Source organism: Ranitomeya imitator, chromosome 1 (genome assembly GCF_032444005.1).
Source record: "Ranitomeya imitator isolate aRanImi1 chromosome 1, aRanImi1.pri, whole genome shotgun sequence".
NCBI lineage: Eukaryota > Metazoa > Chordata > Amphibia > Anura > Dendrobatidae > Ranitomeya > Ranitomeya imitator.
The window spans coordinates 436,729,903-436,753,937 of record NC_091282.1 but is presented as its reverse complement, the minus strand read 5'-3'; the positions used below and the strand labels follow the sequence as shown (position 1 = coordinate 436,753,937).

The 24,035-nt window shown below is 47.7% G+C and overlaps 1 protein-coding gene across 1 annotated transcript in view; it reads left to right on the top strand.

Moving 5' to 3' along the window:
• Positions 1 to 24,035, top strand: part of PGM5 (phosphoglucomutase 5) — a 382,535-nt gene that overhangs the window by 101,380 nt on the left and 257,120 nt on the right. The window contains exon 6 of the mRNA XM_069763768.1: positions 1,426 to 1,580. Coding sequence (XP_069619869.1) covers positions 1,426 to 1,580 — 155 coding nt within the window. The remainder of the gene's footprint in view (positions 1 to 1,425; positions 1,581 to 24,035) is intronic.

Below are 24,035 nucleotides of genomic sequence, written 5' to 3'. Positions count from 1 at the left end.
ATCTTGTTCGTGCCTTTCATGCGGCTCATCCTGGTCGGCCTGGGGGCTCTGGTGAGGGTTCGGTGACCCCTCCTCAAGGGGGGGGTACTGTTGTGAATTCTGTCGCTGAATTCACTCCTGTGGTCACAAGTGGTACTGCAGCTTCTGAGCTTCCTCAGGTGTCCTGGTGAGCTCGTTAACTGCTTCATTACTTAACTCCGCCTCATGCTGCTATCCTTGCTCCTTGTCAATGTTTCAGTGTTGGATCTGAGCTTCTCCTGATTGTTCCTGTGACCTGCTGCTCTGTATAGCTAAGTGCTTTTTGCTTTTTTGTTGCTTTTTTTCTGTCCAGCTTGTCTTTTGTTTTGCTGGAAGCTCTGAGACGCAAAGGGTGTACCGCCGTGCCGTTAGTTCGGCACGGTGGGTTTTTTTTGCCCCCTTTGCGTGGTTTTGCTTTAGGGTTTTTTGTAGACTGCAAAGTTCGCTTTACTGTCCTCGCTCTGTCCTAGAATATCGGGCCCCACTTTGCTGAATCTATTTCATCCCTACGTTTTGTCTTTTTATCTTACTCACAGTCATTATATGTGGGGGGCTGCCTTTTCCTTTGGGGAATTTCTCTGGGGCAAGTCAGGCCTATTTTTCTATCTTCAGGCTAGCTAGTTTCTTAGGCTGTGCCAAGTTGCCTAGGTAGTTGTTAGGCGCAATCCACAGCCGCTTTTAGTTGTGTTTAGGATAGGATCAGGTGTGCAGTCTACAGAGTTTCCACGTCTCAGAGCTCGTTCTTGTATTTTTGGGTATTTGTCAGATCACTGTGTGCGCTCTGATCGCTAAGCACACTGTGTTTCTGGATTGCCTTCATAACACCTGTCATTAGCAAACATAACAGACCACACCACCGTATCACGCTGCGGGGTTTCAGGAGTGTGCTCTGTTGGGCTCTGTGTTCCCTCACACAGACTGAGCTTTTGCAGAGCCGTCTGCTCTGCACATTGCAAACTCCACACTTACTCCCCCAACCCTCTGCTGCAGGGTTTTTACAAGGAACCTGTGGCCGTCGGACACCTGGAAAACCAGGCCGGGAGGAAACGGACCACCCCACTACCTTCCTGTAGTCCGTTTAAAAAATAAAAGCCCATGACGGGTTTTCTTAAATCTGTCTTGGGCACATAGCTTGCCCAAGACCAACACTTACTTTTATTTTGCATTGCAATCATAGCTTTGCCTGTGACTGCAATGCACCCCGTGGTCTCAATGCGCTTCTGTGCGCATCCTGGGAACATATAGCGACCCTTGCATATAATACCATTCACTGCCTCACACCTTTCTAGAACTTCATAAATTATGGTATGTAAGTATTTCGATATGATGCCTTATTTGTGCACCATTTACCCCTCAATAGATTATATTTGCTAGCTTACCAATATAAAATTTCTGCCTTTATTTCAGGACAGGTACATGATATTAGGACACAATGGCTTTTTTGTGAACCCTTCTGATTCCTTAGCAGTTATTGCAGCCAACCTCTCCTGTGTACCATACTTTCAACAAATGGGTGTGCGAGGTTTTGGGAGGAGTATGCCTACAAGTACAGCCATCGACAAGTAAGTAACATCTTAATAGTTATTTTTAAATATGCTAATAGCATTCTGCCTCTTTTATATCCCACTCACTTATAACTTTAACCAAGAAATACAATGAAATGATCGCAAGATGTTATAAAAAATCGTGAAATGACATTTTCTTTAAAAGGCATGTGCAGTTAAATTCGGAAAACTGCAAGGTCTTTGATGCTGGGTGTCACAATGCTGTTGTTGGGTGCCCCAGGACCAAGGGCTCCTTCTTTAATGCCAGGGGCACCCAAGCTCACCCTATTCCCCGGATTACTTCTGATGGTGAAGATGCCGGGGCCATGTACCTTGCCTTAGCTCCTGAAACCTCCCTCTGTCTGTACCCTTCTTCACTGAGGGAAGAGGGGAGTATTAGTGTACCGTAATACACTAACCAGACTAACAAGGTAATATGAACAGGGGTAAAGGAAAATACCAGACATACAAATATACACACACATATAACAGAGGTAAACAACGGGGAGTTGAGGATGGGGTTAAACCTCCTAGTGCATCCTCACCCATCCCCTGTAGACTGTGAGCCCTCGTGGACAGGGTCCTCTCTCCTTCTGTACTTGTGTGTGCCTTGTTTTTTGCTCATGTTTATTGTACTTGTCTATATTTGCCCCTTTTCATGTAAAGCGCCATGGAATAAATGGCGCTATAAAAATGTCTAATAATAATAATAATAATAATAATAAAAACCAAAGTAGGAGAAGAAGGGGAATTATCACATACTCAAAACTTTGACTTCAGCAAAGCATTTGACAAAGTATCTCACACCATCCTTATTGAAAAAATTACAAAGTATGGAATGGACAAGGCAACTGTTAGGTGGATTCATAACTGGCTTAGTGATCGGACCCAAAGAGTGGTCGTAAATGGGTGCACATTCAGTTGAAAGAATGTCTCAAGTGGGGTACCACAGGGTTCTGTCCTGGGCCCTGTATTGCTCAATATCTTTATCAATGATTTAGATGCAGGAATTGAGGGTACACTGATTAAATTTGCTGATGACACAAAGCTAGGAGGGATAGCTAATACTAGAGAAGAGAGAGATGATTCAAAAAGATATAAATAAACTGGAGCAGTGGACAGCAACTAGCAGAATGTTTTTCACAAGGAAAAATGCAAAGTTCTACATCTGGGCAATACAAATGAAAAAAGCATATACAAAATGGGAGGAATAGGGCTAAGCATCAGCACATGAGAAAAAGACTTGGATATACTAATAGATCATAAACTGAACATGAGTCAACAGTGTGCAGCAAAAAAGGCAAATGCAGTTCTGGGATGTACTGTATTAACTGAAGCATACAGTCTAGATCACGCCAAGTCATTATTGCCCTCTACTCCTCTTTGGTCAGACCTCATCTGGAATACTGTGTCCAGTTTGGGCACCACATTTTAAAAAGACATCAACAAACTGTAGCAAGTTCAGAGAAGAGTGACCAGAATGGTGACCGGTCTGCAAACCATGTCCTATGAACGGTTACAGGATTTGGGAATGTTTAGCTTGCAAAAAAGAAGACTGAGAGGAGACTTAATAGCTGTCTACAAATATCTCAAGGGCTGTCACATTGTAGAAGGATCATCTTTATTCTCATTTGCACAAGGAAAGACTAGCAGCAATAATAATAATAATAATCTTTATTTTTATATAGCGCTAACATATTCCGCAGCGCTTTACAGTTTTGCACAGGGATGAAACTGAATGGGAGGAGACACAGATTAGAAAAAACTAATGACTAGTTAGGGTGATCAATGAGTGGAACACATTGCTACGAGAGGTGGTGAGTAGGGTTGAGCGAAACAGATCGTTTATTTTCAAAAGTCGCTGACTTTTGGCACAGTCGGGTTTCATGAAACCCGACCCGATCCCTGTGTGGGGTCGGCCATGCGGTACGCGACTTTCGCGCCAAAGTCGCGTTTCAATGACGAGAAAAGCGCCATTTCTCAGCCAATGAAGGTGGACGCAGAGTGTGGGCAGCGTGATGACATAGGTCTCAGTCCCCTCCATCTTAGAGAAGGGCATTGCAGTGAATGGCTTGCTGTCTGCGGCGTCACAGGGGCCATAAAGGGGCGTGCACGCTGACCGTTATCTTACTGCTGCTGATCTGAGCATAGGGAGAGGTTGCTGCCGCTTCGTCAGAAGCAGGGATAGCGTTAGGCAGGGTCCATTAACCCCCAAACCGCTTGTGCTGTAGCGATTTCCACTGTCCAACACCACCTTTTGTTTGCAGGGACAGTGGAAGCTACATTTTTTTCCCTCAGCGCTGTAGCTCATTGGGCTGCCCTAGAAGGCTCCCTGATAGCTGCATTGCTGTGTGTACGCCGCTGTGGAAACCAACTGCTTTTTTCAAAGCACAAATCCTGTTGTTCCTTTCTTTCTGCACAGCTATCTTGTTTGTTTGTCCACACTTTTGATTTAATTTGTGCAGTAGTCCACTCCTTGTTATTGCTGCCTGCCATACCTTGCTGAAATTACTGCAGGGAGATAGTAATTGTAGGACAGTCCCTGTTTTATTTTTTTTTGTTTTTTTTAATTCTCCCTGAAAAAAAAAAAATAGTGGGAGATTAATCTTGGCATTTGTGCTTGAGTGCCAGTCGTGTGTGCCATCTCTCTCCAATTGTGGGGCACAGAAAGCCTAGTGTCTATAATCCTTTTTTTTTTTTTTTTTTTTTTTTTAATTCTCCCTAAAAAAAAATAGTGGGAGATTAAGATTGGCATTTCTGCTAGAGTGCCAGTCCTGTGTGTGCCATCTCTCTCCAATTTTGGGGCACAGAAAGCCTAGTGTGTAATACTGGCCCTGATTTCTTGGCAATTCTCCCTAACAAAAAAAAGTAGTGGGAGATTAAGATTGGCATTTCTGCTAGAGTGCCAGTCCTGTGTGTGTGGCATCTCTCTCAAATTGTGGGCCACAGAAAGCCTAGTGTCTGCAATACTGTTTTTTTTTTGGGGGGGGGGGGGTTTAATTCTCCCTTTAAAAAAAAAAATGGGAGATTAATAATGGCATTTGTGCTTGAGTGCCAGTCGTGTGTGCCATCTCTCTCAAATTGTGGGCCACAGAAAGCCTACTGTCTGTTGTTTTTTTTTTGGTTTTTAAATTCTCCCTGAAAAAAAATAAATAGTGGGAGATTAATATTGGCATTTGTGCTTCAGTGCAAGTCGTGTGTGCCATCTCTCTCAAATTGTGGGCCACAGAAAGCCTAGTGTCTGTTGTTTTTTTTTTGGTTTTTAAATTCTCCCTGAAAAAAAATAAATAGTGGGAGATTAATATTGGCATTTGTGCTTGAGTGCCAGTCGTGTGTGCCATCTCTCTCAAATTGTGGGCCACAGAAAGCCTAGTGTCTGTTTTTTTGTTTTTTTGTTTTAAAATTCTCCCTGAAAAAAAATAAATAGTGGGAGATTAATATTGGCCTTTGTGCTTGAGTGCCAGTCGTGTGTGCCATCTCTCTCAAATTGTGGGCCACAGAAAGCCTAGTGTCTGTTTTTCTATTTTTTTGGGTTTTTAAATTCTCCCTGAAAAAAAAAATAAAAAATTGTGGGAGATTAATATTGGCATTTGTGCTTCTGTGCCAGGCCAGTCGTGTGTGCCATCTCTCTCAAATTTTGGGCCACAGAAAGCCTAGTGTCTGTTTTTTTTTTTTTTGGGGGGGGAAGGGGGGTTTAAATTCTCCCAGAAAAAAAATAAATAGTGGGAGATTAATATTGGCATTTGTGCTTCAGTGCAAGTCATGTGTGCCATCTCTCTCAAATTGTGGGCCACAGAAAGCCTAGTGTCTGTTTTTTTTTTGGGGGGGGGGGATTTTAAATTCTCCCTGAAAAAAAAAAAAAAATTGTAGGAGATTAATATTGGCATTTGTGCTTCTGTGCCAGTCGTGTGTGTCATCTCTCTCAAATTGTGGGCCACAGAAAGCCTAGTGTCTGTTTTTTTTTGTGGGGGGGGGGGGGGGGGGGTTAAATTCTCCCTGAAAACAAATAAATAGTGGGAGATTAATATTGGCATTTGTGCTTCAGTGCAGGTCGTGTGTGCCATCTCTCTCAAATTGTGGGCCACAGAAAGCCTAGTGTCTGTTTTTTTTTTGGGGGGGGTTTAAATTCTCCCTGAAAAAAAATAAATAGTGGGAGATTAATATTGGCATTTGTGCTTCTGTGCCAGTCGTGTGTGCCATCTCTCTCAAATTGTGGGCCACAGAAAGCCTAGTGTCTGTTTTTTTTGTTTTTTGTTTTTTAAATTCTCCCTGAAAAAAAATAAATAGTGGGAGATTAATATTGGCATTTGTGCTTCTGTGCCAGTACTGCTTGTGTGGCATCTGTCTCATTTTGTGCCACAGAAAACCGAGTGTGTAACATTGTGCCTGATTTTCCTTGCAGTCTCACCCACCTATAAAGGGATATCTAAATCCTACAGAAGTTTGAGTTCACCTTGTAAGTTATTTTACAGTAACAAATACCGTTACTTTGGTTACGTTTTTAAAACAATGAAGAAGTCTGGTGGAAGAGGTCGTGGCCGTGGGCGTTCATTGCCAGCTGGTAATGATGGTAGTGGTGGTGGAGCATCAGGTGGTCGTGGGAAAAACAATATAGCACCTAAGTCTCGAGCTGTGGAGCCAGGTTCATCGTCTGGCTACACAAGGCCTCGAACGCTCCCTTTTCTGGGAGTAGGAAAACTACTGTTAAAGCCGGAGCAGCAAGAGCAAGTTTTGGCTTTCCTTGCTGACTCAGCCTCAAGCTCTTTTGCCTCCTCTTCTGAAACTGGTAAATGTAAAAGCAGCGCGTCGTTAGTGGATGTTCACGGTCAGGGACAAGTCGCTTCCTTGTCTTCTTCACCAAGAACAACAGAGAAGGATGCGTCAGGCGACACAACGGGTTACTCCATGAAGCTCTTTACACATACCGTTCCTGGGTTAGAAAGTGAAACAGTTAACAGGCCATGCCCATTACAAGTTGAATCAGACATGGAGTGCACAGATGCACAGCCACAGCCAGATTACTATGCTGTTCCTTTGACTCAGACCACCACATTGCCCTCGCAGTGTACTGATCCAGAATCAGACCCTGATGAGACTATGGTGCCCCGTCACAAACGCTATACCACCGGCTTACATGGTAACACAGACGAAGTTGCACATGAGATAGAAGCGGAGGTCATAGATGACCCAGTTGTTGACCCTGATTGGCAGCCATTGGGGGAACAGGGTGCAGGCGGCAGTAGTTCTGAAGCGGAGGAGGAGGGGCCGCAGCAGGCATCAACATCGCAACAGGTTCCATCTGCCGGGCCCGTATCTGGCCCAAAACGCATGGCAAAGCCAAAACCAGTTGGAGGACAGCGTGGACATACGGTTAAAGAAGCTCAGTCTGCAATGCCTGAAAAGGTATCCGATGCTAGAAAGAGTGCAGTCTGGCATTTTTTTAAACAACATCCAATTGATCAGCGCCAAGTCATCTGTCAAAAATGTTCAACTACCTTAAGCAGAGGTCAGAATCTGAAAAGTCTAAATACAAGTTGCATGCATAGACATTTAACCACCATGCATTTGCAAGCCTGGACTAACTACCAAACGTCCCTTTAAGGTTTTAGCACCCTTGGCCAATGAAGCTAGTCAGTAACGCTACATCCCTTCCGTCACTGTAAGGCCACCATTTTCCGCACCACCTGCAGTATCTGTGCAGGTTTCGTTGCCAGGCCAAAGCAGTCAGGGTCAGGGAATCACCATTTTCGTAGTAGGAAACACTGCTTCTAGGGCACCGGCAAGAATACCGTCTCCAACCGTCTCTCAGTCTGCCATGTCCACCGGCACACCCGCTAGTTCCACGATCTCCAGCTCTCCAGTCCAGCTCACCCTACATGAGACTCTCGTTAGAAAAAGGAAGTACTCATCCTCGCATCCACGTACACAGGGTTTTAACGCCCACATAGCTAGACTAATCTCGTTAGAGATGATGCCCTACCGGTTATTTGAAAGCAACGCTTTCAAAGCCCTGATGGACTACGCTGAACCACGCTACGAGCTACCCAGTCGACACTTCTTTTCGAGAAAAGCCATCCCAGCCCTCCAACAGCATGTTAAAGAGCGCATCGTCCATGCACTCAGGCAATCTGTGAGTACAAAGGTGCACCTGACAACAGATGCATGGACCAGTAGGCATGGCCAGGGACGTTACGTGTCCATCACGGCACACTGGGTGAATGTGGTGGATGCAGGGTCCACAGGGGACAGCAATATTGGGACAGTTCTGCCTAGCCCACGGTCTAGGAAACAGTTGGCTGTAGGCATTCGCCCCCCCCTCCTCCTCGTCCTCCTGCAGAAGTGAGAGCTCGTCCACAGACCGCAGTGGCACAACCACTCCATCCGCAGCTGCCACTGTTGCACACCATTATGGGGCAGCTACTGGCAAGCGTCAGCAGGCTGTATTGGCTATGAAGTGTTTGGGCGATAACAGACACACCGCGGAAGTTCTGTCCGAGTTCTTGCAGAAAGAAACCCAGTCGTGGCTGGGCACTGTAGATCTTGAGGCAGGCAACGTAGTGAGTGATAACGGAAGGAATTTCATGGCTGCCATCGCCCTTTCCCAACTGAAACACATTCCTTGCCTGGCTCACACCTTAAGCCTGGTGGTGCAGTGCTTCCTGAAAAGTTATCCGGGGTTATCCGACCTGCTCCTCAAAGTGCGCGGACTTTGCTCGCATATCCGCCGTTCGCCCGTACACTCCAGCCGTATGCAGACCTATCAGCGGTCTTTGAACCTTCCCCAGCATCGCCTAATCATCGACGTTGCAACAAGGTGGAACTCAACACTGCACATGCTTCAGAGACTGTGCGAACAGAGGCGGGCTGTTATGTATTTGTAGGAGGATACACATACATGGGCAGGCAGTAGGATGGCAGACATGGAGTTGTCAGGTGTGCAGTGGTCAAAGATACAAGACATGTGTCAAGTCCTTCAGTGTTTTGAGGAATGCACACGGCTGGTAAGTGCAGACAATGCCATAATAAGCATGAGCATCCCCCTAATGTGTCTGCTGATGCAAAGTTTGACGCACATAAAGGAGCAGGCATCTGCAGCAGAGGAAGAGCCTTGATGACAGTCAGCCACTGTCTGGTCAGGGCAGTGTACAGGACGAGGTAGCGGGCGAACAGGATGAGGAGGACGAGGAGGATGATGGGGATGAGTATTTTTTTAATGAGGAAGCTTCTCCGGGGCCACTGGAAATTGGTGGCGTGGCAAGGCCGGGTTCTGGTTTTTTGAGGGACACAAGTGACGTAGATTTGCCTGGAACTGCCCCTCAACCCAGCACAACCGCAGATTTGACAACTGGAACTTTGTCTTACGTATCCTCAAAAGGGACACACGCATTACTAAAATGATGACCGATGACGATTACTGGTTGGCCTGCCTCCTTGATCCTCGCTATAAAGGCAAATTTCAAAATATTATGCCACATGAGAACTTGGAACTAATATTAGCAACCAAACAATCAACTCTTGTTGACCGTTTGCTTCAGGCATTCCCAGCACACAGCGCCGGTGATCGTTCTCACATGAGCTGCAGGGGGCAGCAGACCAGAGGTGTGGAGTGATTTTGCTATGACCGCAGACAGGACAGGTACTGCAGCATCAATTCAAAGTGACAGGAGACAACATTTGACCAGTATGGTTACTAACTATTTTTCATCCCTTATCGATGTTCTCCCTCAACCATCATTCCCATTTGATTACTGGGCATCCAAATTAGACACCTGGCCACAATTGTCAGAATATGCATTGCATGAGCTTGCTTGCCCAGCAGCTAGTGTGCTATCAGAAAGAGTATTCAGTGCTGCTGGTTCAATATTAACCGAAAAAAAGGACTCGTCTGGCTACCCAAAATGTTGATGATCTAACCTTCATTAAAATGAACCACTACTGGATTTCGAATTATTTTGCCCCACCTTTCCCGGCTGACACCTAGCTTTCCAATGAAAAGGTCTTGCTTCTAGACTGCTCTGACTGAGTTTTCCAATCTCGTAATTTGCAGCAGCTGTTTGTCAAGCATACGACATGTTTACACCTCCCTAAATGGCCAAACTCCCCCCACGGGGCCGTGGTCTCGCCACTTGGCGCAAGCACCCGTGAGAGTGCCGTTTGTCTGAAGAGGTGGGTGTGCACGCTTTTGGTTGACGGCACTGCCACTGGGTCCCCCATAATACAATAAAGTGTCTCTGGCGCTGGTGGCGCGCAACCAACGTCAGACACACCGTTGTAACATGAGGGGCCCTGGGCCTGTACCGCCGGCCACAAGACAGTCCCCCCCCCCAGCTCAAACAGTGCTCTACGATTTGCAAAATTATCTCTCACAGCTCCACCAATGTTTAGTCTATGCGCTGACATCCTTCAATGCCTGGCACTGACAATACCAATGTGTTGACATGTATGATGCTACTTAAAATAGTCTGGGGCAGTGGGGCAGTGTCCTATATTTACACCAGTAAATACTTTGCGCCAAATTACCTGGTCAGAAACACAGCAGAGGAGCCCACCCCTGTACCTAAGTATGCCACCCTTTTGTTTTTTGGTTTTGCTGTATTGCGAGACATTAACATCTATTTATTTTTTGGGAGTACTAACTGTCAGACACTCCTTACAATCGGCCTCCGCTGACAACACCAATGCTGCCTGTGTACCCCTGCAAGATAATTCCAAGTGCATAGAGCCTACTTTTGTTATGTTAGGCCTACTAAGCCTGTCTGCGGTCCCTCCTTCCAATAGTCCTCCACTGACCACACCACTGCTGCCCATGTACCCCTGGAACCTTTTTTAAAGTGCCTACAGCCAACTTTTGTTATGTTAGGCCTGCTAAGCCTGTTTGCGGTCCATCCTTCCAATAGTCCTCCACTGACCACACCACTGCTGCCCGTGTACCCCTGCAAGATAATTCCAAGTGCATAGAGCCTACTTTTGTTATGTTAGGCCTACTAAGCCTGTCTGCGGTCCCTCCTTCCAATAGTCCTCCACTGACCACACCACTGCTGCCCGTGTACCCCTGGAACCTTTTTTAAAGTGCCTACAGCCAACTTTTGTTATGTTAGGCCTACTAAGCATGTCTGCGGTCCCTCCTTCCAATAGTCCTCCACTGACCAGACCAATGCTGTCCGTGTTCCCCTGGAACCTATTTTAAATTGCATAGAGCATCCTTTTTTTAATTGTAGGCATACTAAGTCTGTCTGCGGTCCATAATTGAAATTGTCCTCCACTGACCAGAGCAATGCTGCCTGTGTGCTCCTGTAACCTTTATTAAACTGCATTGAGCCAAATTTCTTGTTTAAGGCCTACTACCTGTGTCTGTCTGCGCTACTCAATACAGCTGTCCTCCTCTGAAAAAAGCTGAGCGTCAATAGTCTGGTTTTCAGCCTATAGGAATTTGAAAACTGCATTGGGGCTACTACTTCGGTAGGGCCTACTAACGGGGTCTGCCGCTCCAAGGTGTTCTCCAGGTTGCCTCTCCATAGCTTCGATCTTCTAGCTTTCGTTCAGTAGTTGTTGAAACAACACTGCATTAGGCCTACAAGTTGGGTCTGGGTTGTAGAGACGGTGTCTACCGCTCCAAGGTGTTCTCCAGGTTGCCTCTCCATAGCTTCGATCTTCTAGCTCTCGTTCAGTAGTTGTTGAAACAACACTGCATTAGGCCTAAAAGTTGGGTCTGGGTTGTAGAGACGGTGTCTGCCGCTCCAAGGTGTTCTCCAGGTTGCCTCTCCATAGCTTCGATCTTCTAGCTCTCGTTCAGTAGTTGTTGAAACGACACTGCATTAGGCCTACAAGTTGGGTCTGGGTTGTAGAGACGGTGTCTTCCGCTCCAAGGTGTTCTCCAGGTTGCCTCTCCATAGCTTCAATCTTCTAGCTCTCATTCAGTAGTTGTTGAAACAACACTGCATTAGGCCTACAAGTTGGGTCTGGGTTGTAGAGACGGTGTCTGCCGCTCCAAGGTGTTCTCCAGGTTGCCTCTCCATAGCTTCGATCTTCTAGCTCTCGTTCAGTAGTTGTTGAAACAACACTGCATTAGGCCTACAAGTTGGGTCTGGGTTGTAGAGACGGTGTCTGCCACTCCAAGGTGTTCTCCAGGTTGCCTTTCCATAGCTTCGATCTTCTAGCTCTCGTTCAGTAGTTGTTGAAACAACACTGCATTAGGCCTTCAAGTTGGGTCTGGGTTGTAGAGACGGTGTCTGTCGCTCCAAGGTGTTCTCCAGGTTGCCTCTCCATAGCTTCGATCTTCTAGCTCTCGTTCAGTAGTTGTTGAAACAATACTGCATTAGGCCTACAAGTTGGGTCTGGGTTGTAGAGACGGTGTGTTAGGGCTAGCGGAACGCACCAAATAATAAGACAGATAGAGTATGGTGCGTTCGCAGCCCGGGGTCCACCGTGCAGAGATGGAACCTGCTGCCAAGTAATGACGGACTATGTGGCGGTACTCATAAGTATACACACGTGGGTTAAACTTCACCCAGCGTGAAGGAAGCGATCCTGTTGCGTCACAGGATCGCGGTACCGCACATAGAGCGTGAACAAGTAGTCAGCGAACTCAACCCCAACTAGGATTGAAGTCCGATTAGACCCTTGCTGGCACAACACCGCAACTGGGTGTGTAAGGAAGCTAAATAACAATATTAAGGCACAAGAGTGCATGCGGTGCCGCACTGACGAACGCCACTAACCACCCAGGCTTGGGTAAGGAAAGCACAGAGGAAGTGCACGGCGCCGTACTGGCGGTCACAGCAACTGGACGCTGTAATGTGTGATTCGTGCTGTAGGATAAGTCGGGCGCTAGATAGCAACCATACACCTTCCGCGAACAGACATTCAATAGGGAAGGGGTATTCAAGGACGACTTGCACTCACAACAAACACACGTATGCAAATGTACACTAGCGCATGGCCGTGCGGTTATGCGCAGTTTATATAGTTGCAGCACAGGAAGTGGCCACAGAAACTTTGCCCTTCCAAGACCTGCCAAGAGGACCAATGGAATGTGCTGCAGAGCCTGAGCACATGACCCTCGATCTCCAACAGGAGATCTTGCCCTGGGCATGCTCAGTGTGTGCAGACAAGGACTTAGTCCCAGAGAAGTCCGCTCGCTGCTGACCAGCACTGGCTTTAATGGCAGAAGCTGAAGAAGCAGCAGTTCAAAAACCTGACCTGCACATCCAAACATAGACTGAGTGTGAACAGGTGCTGAACCCAGAGTCGCCAACTCGCATATAGCTAAGCAAAAAGGGCAGCACACTGCAGCGCCAAAACATGCAAACTTGAAAACACGAAATTTGAACCGCACTACTGCACTAGAAATATGAAAAATGAGAGCTTTTAGCGCATAAAAATGGCCATATTTATGTGTACCCCGTAGCCACTTTACGGCATCTCTCTTATACGAGGTCCTACGCTTGACCTACCTCACCGAGAATAAACGTCTCCATCTGAATGGGTACATGTGAAACCTCTTCTTGGACTCAAATTCTCTCTTTCTGTGGAGGGGTATTGGACCTACTATAATTAAAACACCTGTGGCTAGGAGGCGGGGAGTGCACGATCAGAAGGCTAAAGAATACATTTCAAAAACCTGACCTGCACATCCAAACATAGACTGAGTGTGAACAGGTGCTGAACCCAGAGTCGCCAACTTGCATATAGCTAAGCAAAAAGGGCAGCACACTGCAGCGCCAAAACATGCAAACTTGAAAACACGAAATTTGAACCGCACTACTGCACTAGAAATATGAAAAATGAGAGCTTTTAGCGCATAAAAATGGCCATATTTATGTGTACCTCGTAGCCACTTTACGGCATCTCTCTTATACGAGGTCCTACGCTTGACCTACCTCACCGAGAATAAACGTCTCCATCTGAATGGGTACATGTGAAACCTCTTCTTGGACTCAAATTCTCTCTTTCTGTGGAGGGGTATTGGACCTACTATAATTAAAACACCTGTGGCTAGGAAGCGGGGAGTGCACGATCAGAAGGCTAAAGAATACATTTCAAAAACCTGACCTGCACATCCAAACATAGACTGAGTGTGAACAGGTGCTGAACCCAGAGTCGCCAACTTGCATATAGCTAAGCAAAAAGGGCAGCACACTGCAGCGCCAAAACATGCAAACTTGAAAACACGAAATTTGAACCGCACTACTGCACTAGAAATATGAAAAATGAGAGCTTTTAGCGCATAAAAATGGCCATATTTATGTGTACCTCGTAGCCACTTTACGGCATCTCTCTTATACGAGGTCCTACGCTTGACCTACCTCACCGAGAATAAACGTCTCCATCTGAATGGGTACATGTGAAACCTCTTCTTGGACTCAAATTCTCTCTTTCTGTGGAGGGGTATTGGACCTACTATAATTAAAACACCTGTGGCTAGGAGGCGGGGAGTGCACGATCAGAAGGCTAAAGAATACATTTCAAAAACCTGACCTGCACATCCAAACATAGACTGAGTGTGAACAGGTGCTGAACCCAGAGTCAGCACCTGTTCACACTCAGTCTATGTTTGGATGTGCAGGTCAGGTTTTTGAAATGTATTCTTTAGCCTTCTGATAGTGCACTCCCCGCCTCCTAGCCACAGGTGTTTTAATTATAGTAGGTCCAATACCCCTCCACAGAAAGAGAGAATTTGAGTCCAAGAAGAGGTTTCACATGTACCCATTCAGATGGAGACGTTTATTCTCGGTGAGGTAGGTCAAGCGTAGGACCTCGTATAAGAGAGATGCCGTAAAGTGGCTACGAGGTACACATAAATATGGCCATTTTTATGCGCTAAAAGCTCTCATTTTTCATATTTCTAGTGCAGTAGTGCGGTTCAAATTTCGTGTTTTCAAGTTTGCATGTTTTGGCGCTGCAGTGTGCTGCCCTTTTTGCTTAGCTATATGCGAGTTGGCGACTCTGGGTTCAGCACCTGTTCACACTCAGTGTATGTTTGGATGTGCAGGTCAGGTTTTTGAAATGTATTCTTTAGCCTTCTGATCGTGCACTCCCCGCCTCCTAGCCACAGGTGTTTTAATTATAGTAGGTCCAATACCCCTCCACAGAAAGAGAGAATTTGAGTCCAAGAAGAGGTTTCACATGTACCCATTCAGATGGAGACGTTTATTCTCGGTGAGGTAGGTCAAGCGTAGGACCTCGTATAAGAGAGATGCCGTAAAGTGGCTACGAGGTACACATAAATATGGCCATTTTTATGCGCTAAAAGCTCTCATTTTTCATATTTCTAGTGCAGTAGTGCGGTTCAAATTTCGTGTTTTCAAGTTTGCATGTTTTGGCGCTGCAGTGTGCTGCCCTTTTTGCTTAGCTATATGCGAGTTGGCGACTCTGGGTTCAGCACCTGTTCACACTCAGTCTATGTTTGGATGTGCAGGTCAGGTTTTTGAAATGTATTCTTTAGCCTTCTGATCGTGCACTCCCCGCCTCCTAGCCACAGGTGTTTTAATTATAGTAGGTCCAATACCCCTCCACAGAAAGAGAGAATTTGAGTCCAAGAAGAGGTTTCACATGTACCCATTCAGATGGAGACGTTTATTCTCGGTGAGGTAGGTCAAGCGTAGGACCTCGTATAAGAGAGATGCCGTAAAGTGGCTACGAGGTACACATAAATATGGCCATTTTTATGCGCTAAAAGCTCTCATTTTTCATATTTCTAGTGCAGTAGTGCGGTTCAAATTTCGTGTTTTCAAGTTTGCATGTTTTGGCGCTGCAGTGTGCTGCCCTTTTTGCTTAGCTATATGCGAGTTGGCGATTCTGGGTTCAGCACCTGTTCACACTCAGTCTATGTTTGGATGTGCAGGTCAGGTTTTTGAAATGTATTCTTTAGCCTTCTGATCGTGCACTCCCCGCCTCCTAGCCACAGGTGTTTTAATTATAGTAGGTCCAATACCCCTCCACAGAAAGAGAGAATTTGAGTCCAAGAAGAGGTTTCACATGTACCCATTCAGATGGAGACGTTTATTCTCGGTGAGGTAGGTCAAGCGTAGGACCTCGTATAAGAGAGATGCCGTAAAGTGGCTACGAGGTACACATAAATATGGCCATTTTTATGCGCTAAAAGCTCTCATTTTTCATATTTCTAGTGCAGTAGTGCGGTTCAAATTTCGTGTTTTCAAGTTTGCATGTTTTGGCGCTGCAGTGTGCTGCCCTTTTTGCTTAGCTATATGCGAGTTGGCGACTCTGGGTTCAGCACCTGTTCACACTCAGTCTATGTTTGGATGTGCAGGTCAGGTTTTTGAAATGTATTCTTTAGCCTTCTGATCGTGCACTCCCCGCCTCCTAGCCACAGGTGTTTTAATTATAGTAGGTCCAATACCCCTCCACAGAAAGAGAGAATTTGAGTCCAAGAAGAGGTTTCACATGTACCCATTCAGATGGAGACGTTTATTCTCGGTGAGGTAGGTCAAGCGTAGGACCTCGTATAAGAGAGATGCCGTAAAGTGGCTACGAGGTACACATAAATATGGCCATTTTTATGCGCTAAAAGCTCTCATTTTTCATATTTCTAGTGCAGTAGTGCGGTACAAATTTCGTGTTTTCAAGTTTGCATGTTTTGGCGCTGCAGTGTGCTGCCCTTTTTGCTTAGCTATATGCGAGTTGGCGACTCTGGGTTCAGCACCTGTTCACACTCAGTCTATGTTTGGATGTGCAGGTCAGGTTTTTGAAATGTATTCTTTAGCCTTCTGATCGTGCACTCCCCGCCTCCTAGCCACAGGTGTTTTAATTATAGTAGGTCCAATACCCCTCCACAGAAAGAGAGAATTTGAGTCCAAGAAGAGGTTTCACATGTACCCATTCAGATGGAGACGTTTATTCTCGGTGAGGTAGGTCAAGCGTAGGACCTCGTATAAGAGAGATGCCGTAAAGTGGCTACAAGGTACACATAAATATGGCCATTTTTATGCGCTAAAAGCTCTCATTTTTCATATTTCTAGTGCAGTAGTGCGGTTCAAATTTCGTGTTTTCAAGTTTGCATGTTTTGGCGCTGCAGTGTGCTGCCCTTTTTGCTTAGCTATATGCGAGTTGGCGACTCTGGGTTCAGCACCAGTTCACACTCAGTCTATATTTGGATGTGCAGGTCAGGTTTTTGAAATGTATTCTTTAGCCTTCTGATCGTGCACTCCCCGCCTCCTAGCCACAGGTGTTTTAATTATAGTAGGTCCAATACCCCTCCACAGAAAGAGAGAATTTGAGTCCAAGAAGAGGTTTCACATGTACCCATTCAGATGGAGACGTTTATTCTCGGTGAGGTAGGTCAAGCGTAGGACCTCGTATAAGAGAGATGCCGTAAAGTGGCTACGAGGTACACATAAATATGGCATTTTTATGCGCTAAAAGCTCTCATTTTTCATATTTCTAGTGCAGTAGTGCGGTTCAAATTTCGTGTTTTCAAGTTTGCATGTTTTGGCGCTGCAGTGTGCTGCCCTTTTTGCTTAGCTATATGCGAGTTGGCGACTCTGGGTTCAGCACCTGTTCACACTCAGTCTATGTTTGGATGTGCAGGTCAGGTTTTTGAAATGTATTCTTTAGCCTTCTGATCGTGCACTCCCCGCCTCCTAGCCACAGGTGTTTTAATTACAGTAGGTCCAATACCCCTCCACAGAAAGAGAGAATTTGAGTCCAAGAAGAGGTTTCACATGTACCCATTCAGATGGAGACGTTTATTCTCGGTGAGGTAGGTCAAGCGTAGGACCTCGTATAAGAGAGATGCCGTAAAGTGGCTACGAGGTACACATAAATATGGCCATTTTTATGCGCTAAAAGCTCTCATTTTTCATATTTCTAGTGCAGTAGTGCGGTTCAAATTTCGTGTTTTCAAGTTTGCATGTTTTGGCGCTGCAGTGTGCTGCCCTTTTTGCTTAGCGAAGAAGCAGCAGTAACTCTCTGTACAGAGTGAGACTGAGCAAGACGCTGGGACCGACGTCCCTGCTGAGCAGACTCCACTGCGGCTGGATAAGAATGGGAGACCGCAGCGGAGATGGCTCGAGATTCCCCCTGTGCATGAGCGGGAACTCGAGACCTAACATTACCCCCCCTCCTAGGGCCCCCCCCTCCTTGGGCCTCGCTACGCTCGAAGGCAGCAATGAGCTGTGGGGCCCGAATGTTTTCAGCAGGCTCCCATGACCTGTCCTCTGGGCCATAACCCTTCCAATCCACCAGATAGAACTTTTTGCCGCGTACCACCTTGCACCCCAAAATAGTGTTCACCTCGTAATCGTCCGTAGACGAACCCGATGTCCCGGCAGATGACTCGGAAAACCAGGACATGTATACGGGTTTCAAGAGGGACACATGAAAGGTGTCGGTGATACACAAGCGTGGAGGAAGAGCCAAACGGTAGACCACAGGATTAACCCGTTCGAGAACCTTGAAGGGACCCAAGTAGCGAGGAGCAAACTTAGTGGACTCAACTCGCAGCCTGATGTTACGGGCGGAGAGCCACACCAAGTCGCCAGGAGCAAAGGTCGGAGCGGGGCGCCGATGAACATCGGCGGAGGACCTCATTCTCTCCTTGGAGGCCCGAATGGCATCCTGCGTGCGGTCCCAAATGTCCCGTGCCTCCACAGCCCAGTCTGCCACCCTGGAGTCAGCAGAAGACACAGGCATGGGCACAGGAACACGCGGATGCTGGCCGTAATTTAGGAGGAATGGAGTCTGACCGGTGGAGTCGGCTACGGCATTGTTAAGTGCAAACTCTGCCCATGGTAGCAAGGATGCCCAGTCATCCTGCCTGGCAGAAACAAAATGTCGTAAATATGTGACCAAGGTCTGGTTGGCCCTCTCTACCAACCCATTCGTCTCGGGATGATATGCCGAAGAGAGATTCAACTCAATACTGAGTAGACGACAAAGCTCTCTCCAGAATCGAGACGCAAACTGGGGACCCCGGTCACTAACAATTTTGTCTGGCATACCGTGTAGGCGAAAGATATGCTTGACGAACAAGACAGCCAACGCCCTTGCAGAAGGTAGCCGTGGAAGAGGCACCAAGTGCACCATTTTGGAAAAATGGTCGGTGATCACCCAGATAATGGTGTAGTTACGAGACTTGGGTAAGCCCACCACAAAGTCCATCCCGACCATCTCCCAGGGCCTGTCCGCCACCGGCAGAGGATAAAGCAAACCAGCTGGCCGTTGCCGAGGAGTCTTGTTCTTGGCGCAAGAGACACACGCCCGAACATACTCTGCGACATCACGAGCCATATGCGGCCACCAGTATGTCCTCGCCAGTAACTCAGATGTCCTTTTGGTACCAAAATGTCCACCCACCCTGGACGAGTGTGCCCAAGAGAGAACCTCCGGTCGCAAACTGGATGGTACAAAAGTCTTGCCCGGAGGCACAGACTCTAGCAAAACCGGGGCCACAGTTCTCAAGCTCTTGGTGGGGACAATAAGCCGAGGCTCCTCCTCCTCCTCCGCAGATGACACAACGGAGCGAGAGAGAGCGTCGGCCCGAATGTTCTTCTCCCCAGAAAGAAAATGGAGGGTGAAATGAAACCGGGAGAAGAATAAGGACCATCTGGCCTGGCGAGAATTCAACCGCTGGGCTGTCTGCAGGTACACCAAATTTTTATGGTCTGTGAAGACTTGGAAGGGAAAACGTGCTCCCTCCAAGAGATGTCTCCACTCCGAGAAAGCCAACTTCATGGCTAGCAACTCCCTGTCCCCGATGGAATAATTCCTCTCTGCTGGTGAGAAGGTCTTGGAGAAAAAGAAGCAAGGATGCTTCCGACCTTGAGCATCCTTTTGGAAGAGGACTGCTCCAGCACCAACAGAAGAGGCATCCACCTCCATGATAAATGGCTTATCAACATCGGGGCGATGTAGGATGGGAGCGCTAGCGAAGTGTGACTTTATAGAGTTAAAGGCCTTGGAGACCTCCTCAGACCACAATTTGGGATTCGCCCCCTTCTTGGTGAGGGCAACCAAGTGAGCTACCAAAGTTGAGAAGTGCTGAATGAACTGGCGATAATAATTAATGAACCCCATAAAGCGCTGCACCGCTTTAAGAGAATGAGGTTCCTGCCAGTCCATCACAGCCTGTAGTTTGGCAGGATCCATAGCCAATCCCTGGGCAGAGATGATGTAGCCTAGGAAAGGTAAGGACTCCTGCTCAAACATACACTTCTCCAACTTGGCATAGAGGGAGTTTGCCCGTAGGAGGTCAAAAACTTTGCAAACATCTCTCCGGTGGGAGTCAATATCTGGAGAGTAGATGAGAATATCATCCAGATAGACTACGACCGAGGTGGAAAGCATATCCCGGAAGATATCGTTCACAAAGTCTTGGAAAACGGCTGGGGCATTACAGAGCCCGAAGGGCATCACCAGATATTCATAGTGCCCATCCCTGGTGTTAAAAGCCGTCTTCCACTCGTCCCCTTCACGGATGCGAATCCGGTTATAAGCACCCCGCAGATCTAGTTTAGTAAATACCCTTGCTCCCCGAAGCCTATCGAAGAGCTCAGATATCAAGGGCAAAGGATACTTATTTTTAACGGTGATGGCATTAAGACCCCTGTAGTCTATGCATGGACGCAATTCCCCATTCTTCTTCTGCACGAAGAAGAACCCTGCCCCAGCAGGTGACACTGACTTCCTAATGAATCCTCTTGCCAGATTTTCCTGGATGTACTGTGACATTGCCTCCGTCTCCGGGAGAGATAGCGGATAGACTCGACTCCGAGGAGGCTCAGCACCAGGCAAGAGATCAATAGGACAGTCATAGGGGCGATGGGGCGGAAGGTTCTCCGCCGCCTTTTTGGAGAACACGTCTGCATAAGACCAATACTGCTTGGGGAGAGAGGAAAGATCTGCGGGTACCTCTGTAGTAGCAACCTGAACGCACTCCCTCTGACACCTACCCCCACAAGATTCGCCCCATCCCAGGATTCTGCCAGAGGACCACTCGATATGAGGAGAGTGGTACCGTAGCCAAGGTATTCCCAACAGGACCTCATCAATTCCCTCAGGAATGACGAGCAGAGATATAATCTCCCGATGAGATGGCGACATGGACAGAGTAAAAGGGATGGTCTGGTGTGTTTTCTGTGAGGGCAGTGTCGACCCATTCACCACTCGTACCGTTACTGGTTGAGCTAGCATAACCAGGGGTATTGCGTGACGTTGGGCGAAGGCAGAAGACATAAAATTGCCCTCCGCCCCAGAATCCACGCAGAGCTCTACCGAGTGGGAGAATGAGCCTATAGTAATTGTCCCCTTAAAGGACAATTTAGAGGCAAACGTTGCCGTGTCTAGTGTACCTCCACCAACTACCACTAGACGCTGACGTTTCCTCGACCGCTGAGAACATCTGGTGGCTAGATGTCCTGACTGCTGGCAAACATGACAGACCTTGAGTGCACAAGCGGTCCGGGCCTTAGATCCCGCTTGTGACACTTCCCTGGCCTCATGTGACTCAGGAACCAGGACCCGAGATTCCAGAGGTTTGGCGAAGGTAGGAGCCAGCCGAAACCTCTGCCTATACTGGGCTCGCTCTAACCTCCGCTCGTTAAAACGGAGGTCAATTCGAGTGGAGACAGTTATTAACTCCTCCAGTGTGGCAGGAATCTCCCTAGTGGCCAGAGCGTCCTTAACGTGGTCAGCCAGGCCCCTCCAAAATATGGGGATAAGAGCTTTATCCGACCAATCCAGCTCTGAAGCTAAAGTGCGGAATTGGACGGGAAAATGACTGACCAAGGACTCACCCTGAGTTAATGCCAGCAGTTGGAGCGCAGTATCATGGGTGACTTGAGGTCCTAAAAAGACCTGTTTCAGAGTGCTCAGAAACAGCGGAGCACTCTGCACCACATGATCGCCACGCTCCCACAGCGGCGTAGCCCATTCCAACGCCCTGTCCGACAAGAGAGACACTATAAATCCCACCTTAGCCCGCTCTGTGGGAAAACGTGCAGCCAGGAGCTCGAGGTGAATAGAGCACTGACTCACAAATCCCCTACAAAATTTGCTATCACCAGAAAATTTTTCTGGCAGCGGGAGGCGAGAAAATGTCGGAGCAGGGGTGGCAATGGACAGGGTTGCTACAGCCACGCTAGCAGCCTGTACAGCAACTGCGGTAACATCCACAGCTGAGGTTGCGCTCTCAAGAGCCGCCAACCTACCCTCCAGCTGCTGGATATACCGCAAGGATTGCTGTTTGTCCATCATTACTAGCCAGACCCTGGCGCTAGTGTAATGTTAGGGCTAGCGGAACGCACCAAATAATAAGACAGATAGAGTATGGTGTGTTCGCAGCCCGGGGTCCACCGTGCAGAGATGGAACCTGCTGCCAAGTAGTGACGGACTATATGGCGGTACTCATAAGTATACACACGTGGGTTAAACTTCACCCAGCGTGAAGGAAGCGATCCTGTTGCGCCACAGGATCGCGGTACCGCACATAGAGCGCGAGCAAGTAGTCAGCGAACTCAACCCCAACTAGGATTGAAGTCCGATTAGACCCTTGCTGGCACAACACCGCAACTGGGTGTGTAAGGAAGCTAAATAACTATTAAGGCACAAGAGTGCATGCGGTGCCGCACTGACGAACGCCACTAACCACCCAGGCTTGGGTAAGGAAAGCACAGAGGAAGTGCACGGCGCCGTACTGGCGGTCACAGCAACTGGACGCTGTAATGTGTGATTCGTGCTGTAGGATAAGTCGGGCGCTAGATAGCAACCATACACCTTCCGCGAACAGACATTCAATAGGGAAGGGGTATCCAAGGACGACTTGCACTCACAACAAACACACGTATGCAAATGTACACTAGCGCATGGCCGTGCGGTCATGCGCAGTTTATATAGTTGCAGCACAGGAAGTGGCCACAGAAACTTTGCCCTTCCAAGACCTGCCAAGAGGACCAATGGAATGTGCTGCAGAGCCTGAGCACATGACCCTCGATCTCCAACGGGAGATCTTGCCCTGGGCATGCTCAGTGTGTGCAGACAAGGACTTAGTCCCAGAGAAGTCCGCTCGCTGCTGACCAGCACTGGCTTTAATGGCAGAAGCTGAAGAAGCAGCAGTAACTCTCTGTACAGAGTGAGACTGAGCAAGACGCTGGGACCGACGTCCCTGCTGAGCAGACTCCACTGCGGCTAAATAAGAATGGGAGACCGCAGCGGAGATGGCTCGAGATTCCCCCTGTGCAGAAGCGGGAACTCGAGATCTAACACGGTGTCTGCCGCTCTAAGGTGTTCTCCAGGTTGCCTCTCCATAGCTTCGATCTTCTAGCTCTCGTTCAGTAGTTGTTGAAACAACACTGCATTAGGCCTACAAGTTGGGTCTGGGTTGTAGAGACGGTGTCTGCCACTCCAAGGTGTTCTCCAGGTTGCCTCTCCATAGCTTCGATCTTCTAGCTCTCGTTCAGTAGTTGTTGAAACAACACTGCATTAGGCCTAGAAGTTGGGTCTGGGTTGTAGAGACGGTGTCTTCCGCTCCAAGGTGTTCTCCAGGTTGCCTCTCCATAGCTTCGATCTTCTAGCTCTCGTTCAGTAGTTGTTGAAACAACACTGCATTAGGCCTACAAGTTGGGTCTGGGTTGAAGAGACGGTGTCTGCCGCTCCAAGGTGTTCTCCAGGTTGCCTCTCCATAGCTTCGATCTTCTAGCTCTCATTCAGTAGTTGTTGAAACAACACTGCATTAGGCCTACAAGTTGGGTCTGGGTTGTAGAGACGGTGTCTGCCGCTCCAAGGTGTTGTCCAGGTTGCCTCTCCATAGTTTCGATCTTCTAGCTCTCGTTCAGTAGTTGTTGAAACAACACTGCATTAGGCCTACAAGTTGGGTCTGGGTTGTAGAGACGGTGTCTGCCGCTCCAAGGTGTTCTCAAGGTTGTCTCTCCATAGCTTCGATCTTCTAGCTCTCGTTCAGTTGTTGTTGAAACAACACTGCATTAGGCCTACAAGTTGGGTCTGGGTTGTAGAGACGGTGTCTGCCGCTCCAAGGTGTTCTCCAGGTTGCCTCTCCATAGCTTCGATCTTCTAGCTCTCGTTCAGTAGTTGTTGAAACAACACTGCATTAGGCCTACAAGTTGGGTCTGGGTTGTAGAGACGGTGTCTTCCGCTCCAAGGTGTTCTCCAGGTTGCCTTTCCCGAGCTTCTATCTTCAGGCTCTTGTTAAATAGTTGGTAAATGGAACAACTGCATTTGGCCTACTAGTTGGGTTGGGGACTACTATCGGTGTCTGCCGCTCCTTGCTGTTCTCCTCCACTGAACAAAGCTGTGCCGCCTGTTTACTACTGTTGCCAATTTTGAACTGCATTTAGACTACTTACTGATTTGGGCCTACTCTCTGTGTCAGCCTCTCATTACAGTTGTCCTCCACTGCAATGCCCCCTGGTTAGTCCTGTTACCAATTTTGAACTGCATTTAGCCCACTTTATTCTTTGGGCCTATATCTGTGTTTCCTCCTCATCCTGCCCATTGCCCAGC